Here is an 18917-nt window from a genome sequence, read left to right on the forward strand (position 1 = left end):
ATCCATCCTCACTAGAGTGCAGTTATTGAAAAAACATGGCCAAAAACAAGAGCTCAAACTGATCAAGACTCTTTATTCAGGATTCCTGCAAATTCTCTATTTGATGATGCAGACAAGATAGTGAGTACAAATAAAACTCTCAAATTAATCAGTCTAACATAAAGTAACAAATAAAGTCACCTGGAAATAATACACGTGCAGTACATACATCTATTTTTGTTGCTGGGATGAAACTAGAAAAGCTGAGAGCATTATATTCAGTAGATCCTTACCACAAAAAGAATAGTAGCATTCAGTACTCTGTGCCAATATTTGTAATGTGTGTCAAAACACATTATTTTAAATATTTAAAAATATATTGCGATATATAACCTTTATTTATATTAACACATGGATATAGAAAAAAAAAGATTGCGATGGTTTGTTTTCCATAAACTGCTTGTATTAACTTAACCTGAAGTCAAATTTCTTAGTTTCACCAAAGTCAAAAAGAAAAGAAAAGCAAAGCCGTGGAGGTCTAAGGTAAGCCAAACCCGACGCTTTTCATTCCTTTTCTAAATTATTTCCAAAGATGAAGGCTGAGCCTTGCAGCGCTCTCTTTTCTTTACCTCCAGGCTTGTGATTGACAGCGCCATGTGCTGCCCTCCTAGCTGCTGCAGTTCACAGCCTCTGTCAGGGGGGTGGCAAACACACAAGCCAGAGAGCGGCTGGCTGCCCCTCAGCAGCAGGAGGCAGAGTTAGGGTGGTATGGTGGGGGTGCACAGGGTCATGGGCTCTGCTGGCACTGGAGCATTGTTGTCAGGTGGACTGCGTCGTACCATATTCAAAGGGAGACCAGCCTTTCATCCAGCGTGTCCGCGCCGCTTACCTTTTCTTCCGCGGCTGGTTCTGGCTGGTGGGCGCTCTCAGCGCGCTGTGCTGCACCTGTAAAAACAAACAGGAGTTTGGTCAGAGGCAGGTAATCCGAGCTCAGTGGAGCGCACGGTAATGGCTCCCCTGAGGAGAGCTGGTGCAGGGGAAAGCGAGGCGGGCTCGCCTGTAATGAATCATTTTTTAAACACAGGAGCAGAGGGGATTAATCACAGGGAGGAAGGATTTGAAGAGTCAAGGGTTCCGTACCAGTGTACGCCCCCCTCATTCTGCACCACAATCACAATATTAGAAACAGACATCAACTGTTGAGATGACCTGCCAGGCCAGTGAGGGAGTTGCAAACTGCATAATCTCTCACTCTTAAGATTTGTTTCTTAAAGAAGAACTTTATTCAACTCTGAGAATAGTATAAAGCGAGTTTAAGTTGTTTAAGTTACCGACATCAGTTGACGTGTTACTTTCTTTGCGGCTTTACAGACCTTTGGTGTGACTTTTCTTTCTTCAGGGAAAACAAGACCTGAGATGTGACATTTGAACTTAACAACCTTGTTTGACTGTAGAATTAAGCTCAAGATAGATTCACTCATGTTTCACTATTTCTTTTTCCAGAAATTCCTTGATGTTCAAATGGATTTACCAAATAAATGTATGTTATAGAATCATGTTTTCTTTGACATTCAAAAAATTTGATTCAATTGTCCGTATTTTTTTCTTCCCAAAACTGCCACCATAATCCAAAGAGGACTGATCATATGGTAAACTGAAAGGGAGAAGAGCTGGAATTTGAAAACTTGCTTTTGAAGCATGCTTGCTGAGCTCAAACAATACGGTGAATCTGTTGAATAAAGGTAAGAACTCTATGCTAATTAGCTGGTCTCCATTATTAGAATGGGAGATGGAATGTGGGAACAAAGTGACTGCCTTCTGCATCAGAACATGAAACTGTCCTCAGAACTGACAGATGCTTCTTATTTCAGGACAGACACAGTGTTGTCAGAAGTCCCCTTTTGAGGCAGACTTTGTAGATGTGCACAGGCACTAATTGCCAAGTCACATTTGCAAGAAAGACAGGAGTCAATTTTCAGCCTTTGTGGTGTTTTTGTGTCCAAACCTATCTGAGGATTGAAGTTCTAAGTCAACAAAAACAAAATATGTGGTCTATTGTCTTGGGTCTCCTGTGTATATCATGTTAAGGTTTTTTTTCACAGCACATAATGAAACGTAAATGATGAATCTTAAGGGCGTTTTGTTTTTTATGATTGGAGCTATTTTCAAGATGTAGTTTCTCTTTTAAACCAGGCTAAAAAGTATTGTTTCCTTAAGATTTGAAAGTGAGTCATTTTCAAAGCTCAAACATTGTATGCCAATGGGGAAGAAGACATACAAAGGATTCAGAATCAAAATGTGTTCACCACCTTGTTTTGCCAACTCAGCCAGCCAAATCTCAAACAACACAGGCTACCTCCAACATCACAGAAAAGTCAGCAATGGCTTGCTGCAGGAGGACATCAAGGGTGCAGCAGAGAAACAGACTGGGGTGAGAGTGTCTTCCCAGATCCAGACTGTCAGGATTTCTCGCTGAATTCAGTCTGGCGAGGAACCTGGGAGATGAAGGCACTGTGTGGCACTTCATTTCCTGGCCGAGCAAAATTCTCAGTCAGAGAACGACGAGGCACCCAGATCCACTTACAACACCCTGACAGCTCTCCTCAGCTATGTGATGTAAATGCAAATGATATATCAGCCATGGCTAATATGTAATCACATATGGCACCCAGCAAGACGACTGGGGCTCACGACTACATTAATTGACTCTACCACCCTGAAGTGACTGAGGCCACATCAGAGTTTCTGTGCTGACACAACAGCCAGAGACGTCATGAGCCCTCCGCCGGCCCTTGGCCAATCACCAACTTTAATGTCACAGCGCTTCAATCAGACAGACAAAATTGCTAATAACGGACGAGGCTGCAGCAATATGGCTGAGGACAGATCTGAGCATCTCCTTACTCAGGCGACTACATGGAGTTGCACTGAGGAATAATTGGGCCAGAGCTGCTTTAGAGGCGCGAGTCCATTAATAATCAAACAAAGCCAGAGGATATATTTCTGCAACACATGGGAATTCTGGTACAGCAAATAATGCAGAAATCTTCAGGGAATTCCTTCCCTATCTGTATGTAAAATTGGACCCTTACCTTTTGAACATCAGAAGGCACCCTCTTGAGGAAATCCAGTGTTTCATTATTGTCAATGGTATATGGGTTGCGCAGCTTCTTGGTAAATTTGTTAACGCCTGTGAAAACAAGAACACATTAATACCAACCAGCATATTTTCCAGTGTCAATAATAATACTAATAAGAAACAGAGTTGTGAAACCCTATCTATGTACTGTACAATATAGAGTTCCCACCGGTGTATCAGTAACTGCATTATATGATGCAGTTTCAATTGATCCCTTTCAGCCAAAATGAATTCAAGCCAGACCAATATAATGGAGAAGTATGAATAAAGTGATACTGAATCAATTAAAGCAGATGAATAATGATAATGATAATGAATAATGAAAAAGGCACCCATTTATGACAACTTTTCCTCACTTTTGTTTGCTTCAATCAGATTATTTCTAGCACATTTATATTTACTTTGCACATGGCTGCTTACCACAGAGAAGAACATATATATCTCTGGGGTCATGTAATGGGACCATTATATTCACAGCTTGGTACTGCCTGTACCTCAACATGCAGACAAAGAACCTAAGGACTTAAATATGTGCAAGCAACTTGAAAGGCTTGCCTTGCAACCACAGAGATGGGGGTTAACTGGGGAGGCAGAGGAGTGTCTCAGACTGTGTGTGTTTTGTTTGATATGATGGTTTTTTGGTATTGATTGTGTTGAAGGCAGTGTGGAAGTACAGTGGTTGTGGGCTTACAGCTGGAGGAGGAGAGCCTGTTAAGGGCAGCATATCTCCCTGACCACTAAGATGACTGTCTATTCTGTATGACTACAGCAGATAATGAGAGGCTAGACCAGGAGCCTACAGACTGCCCAAGGACATCATGTATTATATACAGCTTGCTACTCTACCTCTGCTTTGTTTTCACACAAACCTTAGGCCTCGCCTCTGCTAGGCTCTGCTACATCAGCCCACACTGAGCAGAGCAAACCTCTGCAGCTGTCTGATCTCTGTGCATCTGCAGAGGTGTAGGCATGGCAGAGTTCTCAAATTACTGTACTTCATTAAATTGTGGATTTGCAGTTCGGAAGATTGAATAACAGTTGTGTTTTGCAACAGTGTTTAGGGGCGTTGAATTTTTAATACAATCTGTGTTGAATGTTTTGGTCACCGTAATGAAGGATCTAACAAGAAACTTTAGATATTTGTCAAATACACTTTTAGCTATGCAAAAAAAAAAAAAAAAAAATCTTTTATTTACTGTACTATTTTAAGAATGAATAGATGTAGAACTTACCCCATATCAGCACAATATATCGTGGCGGGATAAAGTATAATAGCGCTGTTGCCACAAACAGCACCAAGCAGGCCAGGCACGACATGAATGGGACAGACCAGTTGAATATGCTATAAAAGAATAATTTTGTCAGATTAATATGAAGTTCTATAAAAATATATATATATTACCGTTAATTAATTAAAACATTTGGATATTTTGTTAGGATAGATATAAAATGTTCAAATTACTTCTTGATTCGCTCTCCAATGTTTGCGATTTCCTCCAAAACATTCTGGACAGTCAGCACTACTTCCTGCACCATATGTATCTTATCCATCAAACCCTTTTTCCCGGATTCCTAACAAAAAATAAAAAATGCACAGACACTGATGAGGTACACTGTAAGTCAATTGTTGGGCATGGTAGACAAAGAGCAGTTTATCTCTGCTGTGCTATTATGTGTGATTTATCTATTGAATGGCCCATAATGAGCAAACACTGTACATCTTCAGACTATGCTTTTGAAGATGAGACAGACTCAGTGCTCAGAGGCTGTTATGTGGATGGCTGAGAGATTTCAGCTTTTGTCCGCCACACACAATAGAGCTGTTGCACAAGTGCAGCACAATCAAGACTCTCGAGATAGATGAAAAGTACACAAAATGGCCATCCGCAATCAGGCAGACTAGACAACCTAGACAAGGAGTGCAGGGGCCTCACAACTTAGGAAAGATTCCTTTCCAGCAGCCTGCACAGGACAAGTTTGAACATGTTTTTACAAATCTGTCAGGCTAGGCTTTCTAACCTTTCCTAACACTTTCTCTGTATGAGAAAAACACTTCACCCTGCTTAGAACACCAGTTGAATGTGTTCACTCTTTCAATCGTATGATTCTTGTCACAACTAACACTGCACATAAAGCATTATTTCATTTTCAATGCACTGATGACGGGGTCTCGCAAAGCAATACGTCAACACATGAGGGGGTTGGAGGCTCTCAAAATGAAATACAGTAAATGCAATCACATCAAGGATGGAAATAACAATGAGTGTGAAGCCTTCCAGAGGCAGAGGAGTGACTAAAGATAACACAAGTTACACAAGCTAAAGAGGGCTGAGAAGCCTCACATCAAAAGGAGGAAATAATGACAGGTATGATGACAAAGGGCGGGAGAGGAAGAGTGAGAGGGAGAAGGGGAGTAAGAGTGTTGGGGGAGGGCACTCTGATGGACCCTAGCAGGAGGCTTGGGGATGTCTATATGTTTATGTTACAAGTCAGCCGAAGCCGCAGCCTGTGTGCATTGACAGGGTCCAGACAAAATGCCTTTATCAGAGCTTCATGAGGCAGCCCCTGGGAACACACTGTCTGCCAGCACACAGAGACTCCCCACTGTCAAGGCCCACTCTTCTCCACGAAAGGCGCAGGAAGAGAGCAATTCCCACACTAGCAGAGCCTCCCCCACTGGGCTCTGGACTGGACAGACACTGGAGGCTCAGCACTGTCCAAAAAAGGGAAAACTATCACAAATATGCTTTCTTTGAGATTACCATCTCATGGTCTCATCATGGGGAAAGAGGACTATCTGTGTTTATGCGTCATCTTACTCCACTCTACTGCATTGGGGGGAGGCGAGCAAACCTTCATGTGTGTCCTGTCCTTTACTCCACATCAGCTGTTAATTGAGCTCTTTATCCTAAGTTTATTTTGAAAGCGGTGAACACTGTTATAGTCTGCTAAAAGCCATTACAATCTGTGTCTGCATTAAGAAATGATAGCTCACTCAATATGGAGCATCATTAGATTAGCTCAATTCCATGATTTAGAATTTAAATCTAATAAGAGCTATGAAACATTGTTTACAGTAACTGCACTGGATAAACATTCAAGGTAAATTTAGCCAGAAATACAGCTCCGGCAAAAAGGAAAAGAAACCATAATGGCTTTCATTTCTAACAGGAAAAACAGACAAATAGATGTACTCTGAAGTGTGGATCGAGAGGCAGAGCTCTCATGATTATCATTATTCATATGCTTTAAGATTCTTGAAATCCTTCATCTCCTTAGCGACCAAAACTGAAGTCCTTCCTATGTTAATCATCTGATGATATTCTTTATCTTTGTTCATTTCTCTTTCGGCATGTACATGAGTGCAGAGAAAACAAAAATAAATAAAAGATCTCCATCTGAAATGGAAAAGGATGGGGAAACTGGGGATGGACTAAATGAATCCTAAATGTCTGCTGATTAGAAAACCTGTGTGAAATCATATTCTCATTTCAGATAAAATTGTAAAAGCTTCCTTTTAAGGTGTGTTAATGGAGAACCAATTTTATCTCTTGCACAAAGGTAAACATACTCTCACAGACATGTGGGGTGTTATCAAAGGCTGGAAAAAGCTCATTTAGCATCATTCTAATTAGAATAAACGGTGCCAAATTTGAATTCTCAGACTGAATATTTTTGACAAAGATAAGAAGTGCATCTAAATGAAAAACACCTGTGTTACAGGCAAATTATCTCACATGGAGCTACAATAAACCCCCCAAAAAACTTTGCTGGGATAAAACACAAAAAAATCTTTGATAGGCTTTCATGTGGTGGTTGTAATGCGTGCCACAGATCATGACATGGGCAGTCTGTCTGACTGGTGTGCTCAAGGAGACCCAGCGGTGACTGTGGACTATCGGGTGAGAGATGGAGTAACCCCCCCCAGCCCAGTCTAGCACCCCCACAACCAGATCCTCCCCCTGCCCCTATCTCCCCTGGGCTAGGCTCTGGGAACAAGTCAACCCCAGACCAGCACTGCCAGCCAGGGGGCAATGAAAGGGCTGTTTCATCCTCCTTTTTAATTTCTATTGGAGATCTATGGACTTGTTTTGCCTCTCTGTTTCTTTATGTTATGATTAAATATTGTCTATCTGCACAATTGATACCTAAGGCCAAAGGGAAGTCACTTTGCCCACACATAATTTGTAAGCTGTCTCTTTCCCTGAGGACAGATTTGTTCACAGGCAGAGAATCTGTTCTGTATTATCCTGCTGTAACACTGCCTTGCCTTTCGTCTCTCTTTAACGTCATGCCTTCACATTCTTGTTGCTCTGTCTGAGGTTTAAATATTTCCTTCCTCAAGGGGGAAAAAGGGGGATAAAAACATATTTGAGTGGTAATCATAACCTTCTCAGAGGGAAAAGCCTTTATTCACATGTTAGAGGAAAGACTAGGGGAAAAAAACAAAGGCTTTGAAGTCATCAAATTTAACACTGATCACTCTTTAACCCCAAATATTTCTAAAGACAACTTTGATAGGAGGTGTAAAGCTACACTGCTTGATCTAACTGCATGATATCACATTCAAGTGACAGCAAGACCATAACAAGACTTTCAAAAAAGGCACTTTAAATTAAAGCTGACAGCTTAAAACAAACATGGGTGACTGCTTAATTAGTAAATGAAAGGAGATATTTAATTTCCTCTGAGTGTGAAAGGGCTTAGGGAGGCTCTTGGAAAACCTTTCAAAAAGCTTGAAGAGTTCGGAAACACACGCAGCATATTGAGAGAATCTTAAACCTTTCTAAAATCGCTGCCATTTCCTAAACTAAAAAAGTAAACACATTTTATTATATCTTGAGGTGTCAAGGTAAAGACACATGTAATAATCATTCTATATAGCAATGGCTTTAAATTCAGTGCATAAAGGCAATCCTGCTCAATTCAATATTCATAAATACACAGAATTTTCAGTGTCACTGCGGTTTGTTTAAGCACCAGTTTGCCTGTTTCTAGCAATGATAGAAAGTGCAGTTTCCCACTTTGTGTGTGCAGACATATCATGCGAGTTTCATCTGTGAATTAGCCCATCCTTTCAGACAGGATTTGGTGGATGTGCCTGTGTTTTTAAAAGAAGCTGGCTTTTTTTTCATAGCCCCAGGTCATCACAACAGAATATATTGAGCGCATTATGGATATGAATCCTGGGCCTAGACACGCAGCACAAGGGTCATTGCTTGAAGGCTTTGCGTTATTTCCACACTTCATTGCCATAAAGCAATAATACACATCCCTGTTAACTCTTCCTTCTTTACAGAAAACAGCAGGATGAGTGTAATTGAATATTATGTGCTGTGGGGAAGTATAATTTTCAGGCTACTTAAAGATTTCCTGTTGTTTTGTTTTTCAAGAGACACTAGAGAGATACATTAATAAACATTATCCTTTATGATTTCTCAAAAACAAACAAGTGAAAATGACTGATGATAACCTTTTGGGGCAAAGTATAAGATTACTGCTGTGTTATTCTACTTTGTTCATTTGTTCTGGTAGTAAAAGGTCATTCTCAACACAACTATCCCATTTAGAAAATGATGATAAAAAAAAGAAATCTACTGATTTTATCTCCAAAAAGCAGTGCAAAATCTATGCAAAATCTAATTGACAGCGCTGTTTAAATTTGATTTATATATTTTCAAAGGGCTGCAGTTTCTCGGTGGAGTGCATGTGTAGAGTGACACTGAATACTCAGAGGAACAGAATAGAGATTACATGCTACAACTGTTTCATAGATGTTGCCCTCATTTGGGATGCATGAAAATATGTCTATTCTTAGTTAGAAAAGAGCTTCTGAGAATCAACTGTCAATGTGACTATGCTAAAATACAGACTAGAACCTGTATGGCTCTTTGGTAAAATATTTTCTATTTTCTAAGAAGCAAATGTTCATTTGTTTAAGAATAAGAGCTATTTGCCGAACCAGGAATTTGTACCCACCAGAGGCAATGCAAACATTGTTATGTTTTTGATTTAACCTTGGATATTCAGAAATAAATATTAGCAGGGTTTACCCTTCTGATAGGTTCAAAAATGATTTTTACACATGCCACTGAGTAATGTCAGGATGAAATGTTAAAACGGTCGGTGTTTATGGTGACCTAAAAAGATTTATGTTTATAGTGAAAACTGAGAAGCGATAACATTCCACCAAAACATATTATCCCTTATATTGTTAGAAAGAGACAAGATAAAATACCTTCTCGTCTTCCTCTTCGTCGTCACCCATGCTCATGTTCACCTAAGAGAAAATAAAGGGTAGAGGGTGATTTCAAACGAATGGGACATGTGGGCACTGGAGCATTTTTAACAAACACCTAGTAATGAAATTTTCTTTGAGTACATTCACCCCTATTGGGAGAGGCTTGTTTCCATAGAGACTGCATCACAGGGGTGACCTCACACAAAAGGAGAGGTGAAAGAGGGCCTTCCTCACAGAAGCACTGTCACACCAAAGCAATCTCATTTCTCCACAACATAAGCACACAGAAAAACAGAAAGAGGAAAAAAAAAACACATTTAATTTGGATGCTGTTGCCTAGATCACTTTATATCAAGTCATCCCTGACCCCAATGTGGTGCACACTGTGACATTGCCTGAGAACAGAGCTGTGTCATTGCCGGCCAGAGGGTCACAGGGGGGTGGCAGTGTCTCAACACTGGATATGAGGGTGAGCCTGGGCTTTAACATTGCCCAGGGCCGGCATCTTTGCCAGCAGCCATAAACACAATCACCGGACCGGGGATGTTGCTTTGGGGAGGGTGTGTGTGAGCAGGCCAGGCCCCTGGCTGGCCGGTGTGAAGGCTTCCAACACAGTGAAATTGGAGGGCAGTCAGAAGTGTGAACAGCATTAACCTTCACAGACATGTGTAGGGCAAACATAATTTCCATAACAGTAGATAGAGAGGAAATAGTTGTATGTTTTGGAGAGAACCACAGTCCAGCATTTACAGATGTGATGAGACTAAATCAACGATGAGACTAAATCAACAGACTATAGGCTACACATACATTTGCAGTGATTTGATTTTAGTGGCTTCTTACTGCTTGGTGTTTTATTGGACCTCTGGAGAAAATGTAGAAACTAGTTTAACCAGCTATAAAACATGTGGAATGCTCCTACAACTGGCTTACTGTGAGGTGCATTTTATAGACCAGCTCCTATATTATAAAGTGTACATGCAAGTGTAAGAGTTGTTAATTGAGATTACTGTAAAACTGCAATTTGTCCAATGTATGCCAAAATGATTTCATTCCATCAGGATTTGACCAGAGTTGGGTTAACATATAGATTGAATTTGCACTGTAATAGCATGCATCTACAGATGTGTATGGATGAATACTAAAGTGTTCACAGTCCTCGTCAGTGTCACTCACCAGGTCCAGGTTCGGGCTGGCCTTCCCCCCAGTGAGCTGGAAGTACTGCCAGCCAAGGAGCAGAACCAGGAAGAGGGGCAGCATGAAGAGCTCCCAGTGCCACACCGTCACAAGGAAGATCTGAGAAGACAGGACATGACAGTAAAACGCAAAGCCCATCACACCATAGCAGGGACCCAGCTTTGAAATCTCAGCAAGCCTGTTTCCAAAACAAAATATATAATGGATTTAACCACATTCTAAATCTCATAAAAAGCACTACAGACTGCAAAGCCTTTGAGATTTACAGCTGATGGCAAGAGATTTTACTCTTAGTGGTTTGAAAGTAACAGACATTCAGGGACAACTTTTAATATCTTGAAATCCTATTTAAATACACCAATAACACTGCGCTGGCAGAGTGCCTTACTGCAGAACAGAAAGTATGACATGGATAGGCATGGTATGCTGTCTTTTAACTAGCACATCAAATCCGCTTATATTCGGAGGCAGCGAGGCTCTGTGACGAGGCGCATATGGCAACTGGAGAAGCATTTGCAACATTTACCCCCTCCGTGGCGATGATACTGAGAAAAGCCAAGACCCCTAGCAGAAATAAGATGGATCACACTGAATGAGTAATCCCTCATAATTCTGTAAAGGAGTGGTGCTAAGCACGTTGCACAACACCCACTGCATTTCACAGCAGAGCACTAATTGGACGGCTGCATTTAAACCCATTTAGTGACAGCCTAATGAGTCTGTCTCCAGCTGAAATTATCAGGAATGTGTGAGGAGGATCACACCAACCGGTTGACAGGAAGAAATAAAAATGTCCCCCACAGCAAGATGAATCTTGAAATCTATTATAGTGTGATTATGTGCCAATGTATCCAACATATGGTCCACTTCTATTTACCACCGACATCTTTAACGATGTCAATTTTTCCTCGTTCTTTGTATATTTTTCTATAATTAATGCATCCTTTTCCAACAGTTACATTCATATGACTTTCTTAACAATTTCTTTTTTTTTTACAAAGTTTATTTCAAAACGTTAAGTATAACTGCGAAGCTTGAACCCACACGATGGTAGCACTGTGCAGTCTGACTCAAAGAGCTGGAGGCTGCTTAAACTATGAACAATATGTTCGAGTTAAGCCCGAGACAGGATGTGAACCACTGGGGCCTTCAGGCCTCAATAGCAGGCCTGTAAACAGCAGACTGCTCCTGTCATAGCAACCATACAGAGCCTGTGTATGTTGCTCTGGGGGCCAGTCTACCTACTGCCACACCAGGCCTAGGTTCAAACGGCCACCAGGGAAACGTGAACCATGAGTAATGCAGACAACACTGTGGCCAAACTGCCCTAGGCTTTACCACTGTACTGCTTATTATCCCTCAATACAACCTGGGTGATAGTAGGTGAGCCGAAGCGTCATGCAGAAACACAGCTGGATGACCAAGGTATAAAAGAAACAAACAATATTTTATTGTTATTTTTTGTAAGAGCTCATTTGACGTATACAGCAACAAACTAGAGCTGGTGGGGGATTAAAAAAAAAAAGGTAAACAATGAATATGCATGATGTGCAGAGGTAGCTGCAGTACATCTTCTCTCTGTTATGAATAACCTAAGTCATGTGTTGTCACCTCAGTTCCCATGAGGCAATTCTAAAGCGAAGCTACTCTCACCCCAGAGGAATTCAGCTGGCTGGCAGACAGGTAGCTTGTCATATTCCCAGTATTCTCATAAAAAAGGAAAAAAAAAAAAAAAAAATGTGCCTGGAAACTGACATGAGCCCAGCAGGAATGTTGAACCTCCTTGCCCTCCCTGCAAAAGCTGCTACATTAACCACTAAAGTCTAATTGCTTGGTCTCTGTCTTCCTGTGCAAGTCAACAGAGGGAGCCAATTCATTTCCGCCCAGGGAGCCGGCAGAGAGAATCTGTCACAGGTATTCATAATCGCCCACTAATGCAAATTTCTGCTCACCGTGTTCTGGCTCAGTGGACAAGATAAAAGCCTACAGAAATACAATGCCTTGTGTCTAAACTGAGTGCTTAAATGAGGGTATAAACCAAAACTGTCAGGAATATCTTCTCAATTCCTCCCTCATGGTATGTCAGCCCATGTGTTCAGGATTTACATGCTTTTTTTAACACTAATAAAAACGATCCAGAGAAACATCTGGGAAAAGCTCTTGGATTCCTTTACTCAGGTGCACAGACTGAGACTTTGCCGTCAGACATCCCACAGTAATGAGCAGAGGCAGGACTAAACCTTCCCCTTGTCTCCCCACATTCTCCAGAGTTTCTGTGAAATGGAGACAGAACTAATTCCCCACTAAGTGGTTTATGTTTTATTAGCAAGCAGCTGAGTGATTAAAGGACATGTTGGACAAAGTGCAACCTTTCAGACGCAAGTGTAAATTTCTATAAAAAAAATAATACACATTTTAATTGCCATCAAAGAGGCTCCATTTCAGTCTTAAGGGCCTGACTGCGTATTTTTTCACCTGTCAACAAATTACGCATGACAAGTAAAACCTTGAAGTTTTTAAACACGACAATGCTAATAATATCTTGCACGAGTGGTACAACATTCATTTATTTAACTAAAAATGCCATAAAGCGACAAACAAAAGCAAGGGAGGTAATAATTAATGATATACCTGAGCATTTAGGTTTACACACAGCAGAATTGGATAACAAACGACTTGTAATTGAACAAGTGTTGGTATGTATGTCTGGGAGGAGTGTCTCTAATGTAGGAAACCTCCCTTGACAAACACCATTTAGCTGAAAAATGTGTGTATGATTATGCACAGGGTGCCTAGGGAGACAAAAATAATGAATTAATAAAATTATTAGCACACGGTGGAGTAGATGATGGAGATGCACTCTCCTTAGCCACCTGTAAGCGCTTGGAGAAGGGGGCAACCCCGGGCAGAGCAATTCTGCCAGCAGGGTTAAGAACGGCCTGACAGATTTGTTTTATAGTGCCATTAATATGATTCCACTAAATGCATTCTGCGCCTTCTCATGCAGATCCCCTGGCCAGCAGAATCCAGTACCTAATAATAAAGCACTCAGCGATTAAAAGTGTGAATAAAATAACTTAAAGCTGAGCAAGCATGGCAACTCCCACCACCCACACTCTCCCAGGAGAGGGAGAAGGGATCGTAGCAGGAACAAAGGGACAAAGACACCCTCTATAAGAGTTTCTACCATCCTGTAAATTGATTAACAGAGGAGGGGGTTGCCCAGTCTACCAACCCAAACTACTGACTGGCAGACGTACTATCAGACTGCAAGGGTGCCAAATGCTCTCCTTATACACTATGGCAGATAACAGCCTATAAATATAGGCGTCACATCAGTATAACACACATACTACTGTTAATTGGAGTAATGTCAGAGCACATGGGGCCATACAATATCATTACTGTTGCTGTAAAAAAAAAAACAGCTAACTAAAAACAACAATTTTTTTTAACGTGGTACATTTAAAAAATACCCTTATTTTTAAGACTATGTACCATCATCCAAAAACACGGAAGATTTAATCTTGGCTGTATCTTCCCTACTCTCTTCAGTTGCACTCCACTTGGAAAGCTAAACAAAGCGAGGATAGCGGCAGCCAGCATTATGAGGGTCAGTCATGGGGGCTGTGGATGGATGCCAGATTACGTGAACATATACTGAAAGAGTTTAACAAAACTGACAACAGGCTGCAGGGTTTGTGTATGTATGTGTATGGTTGTCTCTGTGTATGTGTGTTTTTTGTGTGTGTAACGAACAGAAAAAGGCCAGTCTGTGCATGTGACTATGTGCAAAAATGGAATATAGAAATACCATTATTATTATTTAAAAAACAAACAAATAGGATCCTCTACAAATCCTGGAATAGTCTTTACTTTGATAGAGATGTTCATTTTCTGGGTGAAATCAAGGGCAGTAAAATTAATCTACATTACTTCCTCAATTAAAATATAATTTTATTAAAAAAGAGATTAATAATGAATCAAAGGCACAAGTAGCGGCTCAGCTCACGCAGGTCTTTTTTTTTCTTTTCAGCCCGGCTGAAACAGAGTCTGGCTGAGGGGCTTATGTTTGGGACAGGAGCGGCAGGCTTTAAAGTAGCTGTAAACGCAGAGCAATGAGACATGTAATTTGTGTTGAGCTTGGGCCAGTGTGGGGACAGGCTTTCAGGGGGTGTCGGAGGCAGAGGAAGCACAGATAAGATTTCTCTTCGGGGCAGGTAGAGTGTGTGGGCAGTCATGGTGCTTTGAGCTAACGGTGAATAAATATTTCACATAGGCTCAGCTCAAGTCTTATCAACTGGGGAGAGGGAAAGAGACACAGAAGAAGAGGGGAGGGGGGGAAGAGAGGCTACATATGAGTGAGAGCAATAAAATGTGGAATCTCATGTCCCTCTTCAGCGGGATGAAATCAGCTCCAACAGTTCTAGAGTGAGAAGCAATTCACAATTCAATTTTTAAATCTAATAGAGTATAGTAACACTGATATTTACTGTATTTGTGTTACTTAAGTTAAGTGGTTAGTTTTACCACTTTGTTTACAATTATTACTATTACTACTACTATTACTAATATATTGCTCTATAAAAGCTTAGTTAAAAAAAGTAACAAGAGTGCACATTTTAGTAATAAAGCCACAGCTAAATATAAGCAGAAACAATTATATTCTTTGGGTAAATTCAAAACTAAAAATAAATCTTTAAAATTGGTGACAGCAGCTCTTATCAAAGCACTGAGGAAGAGCAGCCGTGCAAGGCAAAGCATTATCATTTGCTCACAGGGCCAGCTCTGGCCGTTGTCTCCCCGCCTGTCTGACACATGCCAGGGCTCGAGTAGCGCCAGTACGAGGCTGGAGCAGGGCAGTCAGCGGGGGCCCCGTGGTGCCTGTCAGTGGTGGCTACACTGACCCTGCACTCCGGCACTGGCCACTAGTGTTTAATCCGTGTCGGGAGCGTTAACACTGAGCGACCTCCTGGGTGACAGATCTGCCATGCGAGCCTTTTCCCCTGAGGAGGTGGGGAGGGAGTGGCATGGACTCTCTCGCCCTGTCAGCTCAGCTCACACGCACGTTAACGCGCCGGGGCCAAGACCGGCCCCGGAACAGCCACACACAGGGGCCGGCAGGTCGCCGCCTCGGCTGCCTGGGGAGAAGTGTCCTCTGTGACTCGGAAGGTGGCGAGTATGTTAAAGGCAGTCATTATGATATGGCACACACAATGGGGTTAAACATTAAAGCATACATGAAAACACACATAATATAAAACGACCAAGTACGACAGATGAAGCTCTACATATTTATTCAGTGCAGTTAGCTATAATTAGGACACTTGAGGACACTTTTTTTTACTTAAAAATTACTTATTACTAAATAATAACGTTGAATTTAGTATGTTTAAATTGAATCAAATTTCTTCTCAAGACTGAAATGTATGTCCTAAAACATATAAAAGTAGGAACAATTTCACAGATCTAACGAAGTGAATATAAGCAAAGAAAGCGTATTAATCTCACTAATAAGGGGACATGTTTCAAGGTCACACACTGCATTCAGCCGTCCTCCAGATCTATCAACTGACACATTCAGGGCAGCTAAATAATAATACTGTGTTCAATCAGGAGACACTACTGAGCAGTTTGCAAGTAGTCATAGCCTATCATTTAATAATTAATAGATCTCAGGCTCAAAACCATGAATACACAAATCGCCATCACTGTCACCTTTTTTTCTCTCCTACTAGACACATTCCCACTACACAGTCTGTGAGAACTCCCTCAGCCATGGAGATGGAGAGTGTAACCCCCATGAGACTGAAGAAACCCACTCCTATAAGGCCTCCAACTTTTTCAAACAGAGAATAAAACCGATGCAGAACAGAAACAAGGAGACAATTCACAGGCGTGCACAGTCCTCTCGCTGTTCTCACAAAAGCTCGGCCACACTGCAATGCAGTAAACCACAAATAGGCAGATCCAAGACTCACAAAGCATCTCATTTTCAGGGACAGTGTTAACAAGACCAATTATGACAACTCTGATTATGGCTTTGATCTCGGCCGGGCTGGTGTTCTTGTTAATGGCCCCGACTGCTGTGGCTCTACACAGCTGGTCTCCCGAGACCTTTGGAGCCAGATCTGACCCTGTTCTGCCCTCATCTGGGGAGACGATGATTCTATCAGCCCCCCAAAAAAGTGCCCATTGCAGCTGCCAAGTGTGTTTACAGCTGCATCGCATCAAACATTCATCAAATGCCATCTTTACAGTGTGTGATGTGAGGCAATCAGCATTTCACAGGTTGTCAAATGATGTCTAAAGCAGTTGCTACCTGGCAGTAACAAAAAGAAAACGGTTCAAATACTCACATAAGGTATACAGGTTTCTTTCTAGTCTAACTCTTGACAGATGAGGTAGCTCATGTGTTAAAATATTAATTCTACTTAAATACTTAAAGCGGTCTAATGACAGCAAAGCTCAAAATCAGCTTTCAAGTGTAAATTATCCTTTTTTTTTTTTTTTTTTACTTTCATCCATTTCATCTAAATCAAAATTGTTCCCAACTTTAAACTTCTGAAACAGATTAATTTGGCTGGCTAATACATGCTAATTTAGTTATTTTTTCTTTTCTTTTTTTGTGAAAGAAACTTGTGTTCCTGGGTGTAAAATGCACAGAATGGAGGATTTCACTCCAAGTTGTTCCCACGAATGGGTCCTGTTGGGAAAAGTAACTGATCTCCTAAGTGCCTCCATTTAGGTTTCCAGCAGTGCTGTAGCTCCATCTACAGGTCCCATTCTTGTGTGCAGCAAAGAACTCTGGGTGACCCCTCTGCAGTCACTGCTGATGTATAGCACGTTCATCTCGCTCAGTCTTAGTGAAAAGCACATCTAAAGGACATTATTTTATGAAGATTTTAGCTGTCACATTTCCTCTCTCTCAGAGAAAGGAGCATGCTGTTGTCAAACTCTTGAAAAGTGCGGATCCTAGGCTCATTACCGTAGCATAAACAAGAAGAGGGAGGAAAAAAAAATCTAAATTTCTTGTTTGTATTTCCGTTCACTGATGAAAATGTTTATGAGGATTTGCCAAAAGTTTGTTTAAATGTGTGAGTTTTTCTTCTTTTTTTGTTACATTACCTAATTAGAGAAATTCTATTTTAAACTGCTACACATTGGTGGAAAATTGAAGGAGACTTCAAATGGTATGGACTCTGCTGATGAGATTGCACAATCAAAACAAGTAACCTCCTGCACTCGCAAACAGTGACAATACTGCAAGTAGTGTGTACAGTATCTCCTTTCGTCAAACAATAACAGCAGCATGAAACCAAATAAACCATCAATCTGTAAATGCAAAATGTATATGTGGGTGTGCAGCTTTCTGATTGCCACTCAAAGGGAAAAGTTATCTTAATATGAACAAGGAAGACTTCTCCAAAGAAAAACAAAAAAGACAAAAAACTCAATCATTTTTTTCACATTCCCAGTCACTTTGTTAACGTGAACCAAAGCAGTGATCCTGTATGCAAAATTTGAATATCTTACACACCACACACCAACAATCACTTCATAATGCATACATGAATCTACATAAACAGCATACAAATGTAGACTGCATGCTGTGTGGAGGTCAGAAAATTGGCCTGTGGGACTGAGTGATATAATGGCTAAGTATTCCTGGTAAAGCACTAGCGAGCATCCCGCAGTCCCAGTAGAAACCACAACAGCGGTAATGCATTACAGGATGTATATGGTGTAAAAGGGTAGACCCGGTCTGCCTGCTTGATAAATAATGTATTGTAATGTATATTAAAGCTAGACCCACCACTGCAGCGTTTCCTACCGGCATACCCTGAGAAGCCCTGCGCTGCCTGCCACTGTGGAAAAGAGCAGACACTAGTGGTATAATTATGCACATCTGAGAGGCAAGCAGAGGCCATCTGTCAATGTCTGAATCAGTTACCTTATTACCACTGCCTAAAGATATAAAGATAGGAGTGGGAGCTGGTTTCATTAAGGCACATGGTGGCATGCTGCTTTAGACAGCTCCAAACACTAACTTAATTGCAAATGATGACTTGGAGAAGGAGGAGTGGCTGTACAGCTACCCTTGAAATGGGTAGGGGCACTACCGTGTATAGCGGCATGGCACTAGGGGCACTAAGCTTGTAATGACAGTCAGTCAAGACCTTGTTGTTGCCCTCACTGACTGAAGTTCAGAGTTTTTCCGGTTACTATCCATTACGTGCAATATTTACATGTGATTTGCATGTTTCACTGTGCTTGTTACTTGTTGAGAATATAATAACTCATTGAAGAAAAGAAGAACGTTTCACTTGTTGAACTCTCAGTCTGCTGATGAGTGGGTGA

The 18917-nt window shown here is 41.2% G+C and overlaps 1 protein-coding gene across 6 annotated transcripts in view; it reads right to left on the reverse strand.

Annotated features, from left to right (window-relative positions):
- Positions 1-379: 379 nt before the first annotated feature.
- Positions 380-18917, reverse strand: part of mctp2a (multiple C2 domains, transmembrane 2a) — a 33535-nt gene continuing 14997 nt past the window's right edge. For all 6 annotated transcript variants that reach the window (XM_028585382.1, XM_028585380.1, XM_028585377.1 and 3 more), the window contains 6 exons: positions 10536-10655; positions 9357-9398; positions 4581-4690; positions 4351-4460; positions 3072-3169; positions 380-924 (listed from right to left, as the gene is read on the reverse strand). In XM_028585382.1, the coding sequence (XP_028441183.1) occupies positions 865-924; positions 3072-3169; positions 4351-4460; positions 4581-4690; positions 9357-9398; positions 10536-10655 (540 nt within the window). In that variant the 3' untranslated portion in view covers positions 380-864. The remainder of the gene's footprint in view (positions 925-3071; positions 3170-4350; positions 4461-4580; positions 4691-9356; positions 9399-10535; positions 10656-18917) is intronic.

Source organism: Perca flavescens, chromosome 8 (assembly GCF_004354835.1).
Source record: "Perca flavescens isolate YP-PL-M2 chromosome 8, PFLA_1.0, whole genome shotgun sequence".
NCBI lineage: Eukaryota > Metazoa > Chordata > Actinopteri > Perciformes > Percidae > Perca > Perca flavescens.